This window comes from Limulus polyphemus, unplaced genomic scaffold (genome assembly GCF_000517525.1).
Source record: "Limulus polyphemus unplaced genomic scaffold, Limulus_polyphemus-2.1.2 Scaffold338, whole genome shotgun sequence".
Taxonomy (NCBI): domain Eukaryota; kingdom Metazoa; phylum Arthropoda; class Merostomata; order Xiphosura; family Limulidae; genus Limulus; species Limulus polyphemus.
In genome coordinates, this window is record NW_013665948.1 from 432,511 (window position 1) to 437,205 (window position 4,695).

General features: G+C 30.5%; 1 protein-coding gene across 1 annotated transcript in view; it reads right to left on the reverse strand.

Moving 5' to 3' along the window:
- Positions 1–4,695, reverse strand: part of LOC106457492 (chromodomain-helicase-DNA-binding protein 1-like) — an 88,878-nt gene that overhangs the window by 29,066 nt on the left and 55,117 nt on the right. Inside the window, exons 21-25 of the mRNA XM_022383463.1 lie at positions 4,400–4,499; positions 3,966–4,052; positions 2,279–2,473; positions 1,475–1,647; positions 646–687 (exon numbers count right to left, since the gene is read on the reverse strand). Coding sequence (XP_022239171.1) covers positions 646–687; positions 1,475–1,647; positions 2,279–2,473; positions 3,966–4,052; positions 4,400–4,499 — 597 coding nt within the window. The remainder of the gene's footprint in view (positions 1–645; positions 688–1,474; positions 1,648–2,278; positions 2,474–3,965; positions 4,053–4,399; positions 4,500–4,695) is intronic.

The following is a 4,695-nucleotide window of genomic DNA, read 5'->3' on the forward strand; positions in this document are numbered from 1 at the left end:
TTACCACTGACACACCAGTGGACAAATCTAAAGGTATATGAATGATTTCACAATGTCAGAAAAATACGTAGGTTCAAGAAGTCTTGATATAAAATGATAAAAACCCTATAACCCAAGCACTTTCAAAAGGTGGACCCTTCTTCTTCAGTGGCAAACTAGCCCACCTTTCAAAAGTGCTCGGGTTATAGGGTTTTTATCATTTGATATATGAATAAGTAAACACACATACAAATGATGATTTAGAACCTCTTCCTTACTTCTTGGAAACTTCACAAATTTGCTCTATCATGGACACAACATCGTAGTGAATGTATAAGTGGAAACATTTTATTAAGACCAACAGTTCAACCAACAGCTTCCCTTTATTTTTATCGGATTCGATAACCGTCATATTTTAATCCCTTTAACTTTTCAAGTTCATACTTAAAAGGAGATTTTCATATAACTTACTGTTTCCTCACATCTTATAATAACCAAGTATTTTGGTTGTATATATATTATTTACCACTCTGTCTTGTATTTATCAGTTCTATTTATACCTGAGAATCTTCTTGGATGAAAACAAATCCTCAAAAACCCATCCAGTACAGGAAAGATAAGCATAAAACCCTATCCATTACTGGAAAATTAATCATAAAAACTTACCTATTCATAGGAGATGCAAATTTCTTGAAACTTCTAACAAACCTGAAAATTAATTAAATAATAATGATTCTTCAAACAGATTTTTGTGTTTTTAAGCAGAAGAAATAACAAGCTCTCTGCCTTTTAACCAATTATACTAATTTAAGATACTAATTTATTACAAAGAGTTAAAACTAAATATCTACTAGAAAAAATTGACTAATAACATTTCTGAAATTACTACTACTAACAGTGAAAATAAATATCAGTTAGTCAAACATGGACACCATTAAGTGTCATAACATGCCAACAGCTCAATAGTCTAATATTCAATGTAAATAGTAGCAAAGTCTGAGAACGTCAAATCCTTCGCTGATCATGTGACTGATGATGTCACTGTAACTGGCCAGCTGAGTGTCATTTATATAGCATACAATTTAAAATCATTTTAATGGTGATTACATTTTCTATTTTCCATTTCTAGTTACTACCAAAACAGCCAAAAAGTAGATTACTAGTTTTCTTTAACAGCTTGGACTTTTTGGCAGAAAAAATAAGGTAAATTAAAACTGGGAGATCTGTTACATTCCAAAAGATCTCTTCGGAACAACTGGGAGATATGGTCACTAAGCTACTAGTAATCACACAACAATACACTCTAAAAAGTTATGATTCTAGAGAAAGGAAATATGCACCAACTCATATAGTGTATAAGAGAAATGTTTATGTTAGAGTATCAAGTGTGATGAAAAATATCCTCAATGTAAGTGTTTATAAATAATTTCAAATCTAATAAAACATAAATTGTAATATGTGTTGCTGTTGTAACACACTGTTTCATTTTATGTACCTTCTAATTTCAGCATCATTAAATCCTTTTATGGCATCTCGATTCACAGTACGAGGTCGACCACGTTTCCTAGGCCGATCATCATCAGACTGTTCTTTCTCTGAACCACTTTCATCACCAGCATCGCGATTACCTTTTTTCTTTGCATCTTCATCACTATCTGAATGTCCTGGCTGATAACATAAAACAGTAAAAATACTTTGGAAAAAGGTAACATGGTAGAAGTAACAAATCTTTCCAATATAACATAGTATTGAACTTACATTATAGTATTATAAACATTTTTAAAACAAAAGGTACCGAATGATGAATATTTAATTACTATAATTTCAATAAAATTTTGAGATTTACTTGTAAAGAACTCATGAAAAGAAAAACTGAGAATAATTACACCATAAGTGAGAAATTAAATCCTAGTTTTAAAAGGTTTAAACCAGCAAATGTTGCTTAAGAGTAAATATAACGAAAAAGTAATCTTATTATTTAAACTAAGGTCCAGAAAGATGGAGATTGATCTTTAGTTTTGTACAATCAGGCATAATATAGCAGTTGAAATACTTAAATAAAATTTTCTTTTAACTTTTTGCTACGAGATCAGAAGATAATTTAAATTTTGCATTGGAATGTTTCTCGAGATCAAATGAACATTTCTGATTTACAAGATATATCTTAGGTATTGCATTACATACATCATATCTTGTAAGTAAGTGACTAAACAATTTAAACTATATCTTCTTTTTTTTTTACTTTACCTAAAAATAATAAAATTATAAAAATCCCAAAACAAAAACAGATGAAACAAACCTGGCGAACAGGCTTTCTACTGCGGGGAGGTAACAATAGTTCCATTTCTTCTTTTTTTCTTTCTTCATCCTCAACTTTCTTTCTCTCTTCTTCAGGAATGATCTCTTCCCAGTTTATTCCTACAGTTCTTTCTTCTTCGGCAGGTTCATCAACTGGCATTTCTTCTTCTACTTCCGTAAAGTTAAAACTAGCTACCTGACAAAATCAAGAAAAATCTTACATTTCAGCCAAAATATTTTTCAGATACAAGATTTTACCCATAACTTTTGAAACTGAAATAAAAGTTTTGGGAACCCAATTAAAACTTCCTAATATTAATAGAAAAATCTATCAAATTATTAACATTCTAAATTTCTCAAAGTGTGACTAACCACTCGTAAAAGATTTAATTACTCTTGATATTAAAACTAATAAAATATACTATCTTACAACTTTTATGATATAAAGCATAAAAATTTGGCCGTTTATGACATATACACCAAAATTATATAAGCTGTGATTAAATGGGTCTCAGAAACCTATTTTTACATAAAGTTGTCTGAACCTAGGATCAAAAGAAAAGAAAGAATCATATACAGTGACAGAATATTTAAAAAAAAAATAGCCCATGAAATATATTTTGACAACCATTTAATGAAAGTAACAAACAAGTCATGCAATTCTATTTTGTTTTTAATGAATGTGGAAAACTAGTGCAAAGCATGATCAGGTCAAAGTTGGTTCACAAAACATTATTATATTCAAAATATAAACAAGTAAAAAGCCAGGTTTAAGCTTGATGGGTCAATTACAGACAGTGTGTAGGCAAAAAAAAATCAACTTGTTGAACATAAAGATTGGTTTCAATTTTGCACAAAGCGCTCAAGGGCTATCTGCACTAATGTCCCTAATTTAGCAGTGAAAGACTCAAGGGAAGGCAGCCAGTCATCACCACCCATCGTCAACTCATGGACTACTCTTTTAACAATAAATAGTGAAATTGACCATCACATTACAATGCCCCCATAACTGAAAGGGCGAGCATGTTTGGTGGGACAGGGATTTGAACCCACAGATTACGATTCAAGCACCCTAACCACATAAAGAATGCAGTCCTGTTATTAAAGATAGCTGTGTAGATTACATAAGCATAAAGTACTACTAGTAATTTACTATTAATTCTATTCTATTGAGAGAGAGAGATGGTAGTAATTCATGGTTTTTGGTACGATGACCTAATTTATGCTAATATTAGGCTGTGGACTTCTTTATAAGCACCAATAATGCATAAACAATTCAAATGTGAAAAGCATGTAATTTCATTAATTCCCAATGGATTATCTTTAGCTAAATTATTTTGGAAATTGAAATAGCTGCTGTATAAGAAAATAATTATATAAAAACAACTTTATGGACATAAATCTTGGCTGCCCAAATTAGAATGTGTTGCCAAACAGAATATAACTTGCCTTAACTTTTGGACTGTCAATTGCTATAGGATACCAGTTTTTATTTCAGCAACAATGACCATAAAATAATTGTCTGACCATAGTCACAGTTGTTAAGTACAATAACTTACATCCTTACTAAAACATTTGTCATACTGAAAAATATAGCATTTTAACTGCTGTTTAAAAGATATATTATTTTTGTCAGTTTCAAGCTTTTAACAAACGTTTTATTCACTGAAAACAATGAGTTAACTTACTTTGAATGCAGACAAGAGTTCATCACCAGCACTAGCAGACTGGTCTTCTCGAGTTTCTGCTCTTTTTAAGATTTCATCTATATCAACCTAAAAACAAAATATTAAGCACAAAGAAAAAATAAAAATAGAATTCATGGAATATCCATCTAAATCTGAATAAATATAAATGACTCCAACAGAATACCCTCTATACAAAAATTAGGCATATGTGAAATTCATTTTCACATATACAATAAAATATTGGTTTCATGTAAAAACATTTCTTTTATATGGAATAATCAATAGAGATACCAGTAGTTTTTCTCTGAGCTTGTTGCCAGCTATATATATTTTCAGGTAACAATGTAATAAATCAATAAGAACAAGTACAACTACAGGAAATAAATACAATCTATGTTTTCAAACAAGATCAAGGCACAAACAACATTGTTCACCTGAGGTTCTTCACTTCCTTCTTCATTCTCCTTGAACAAATCTTCAGCACCAAACTTGAGAATAGCAGACAGCTCCTCCTTGTTAAAAGGGGTCGTGTTACTAAACAAAAGAAACAAAATCAACTTCTGAGGATACTAATTAAATTCTTGTTAAATATTAGGTCATCAAGAAATTAATGTCACTTTTTTTTTAATGAAAAAACCCGACCAACTTAAATATAAAACAAAATGAAGTAGTCTCCATTCTTATCGATGATGCTTTTCCATCTTACAATCAGGTTGTTAATGCCCTAATT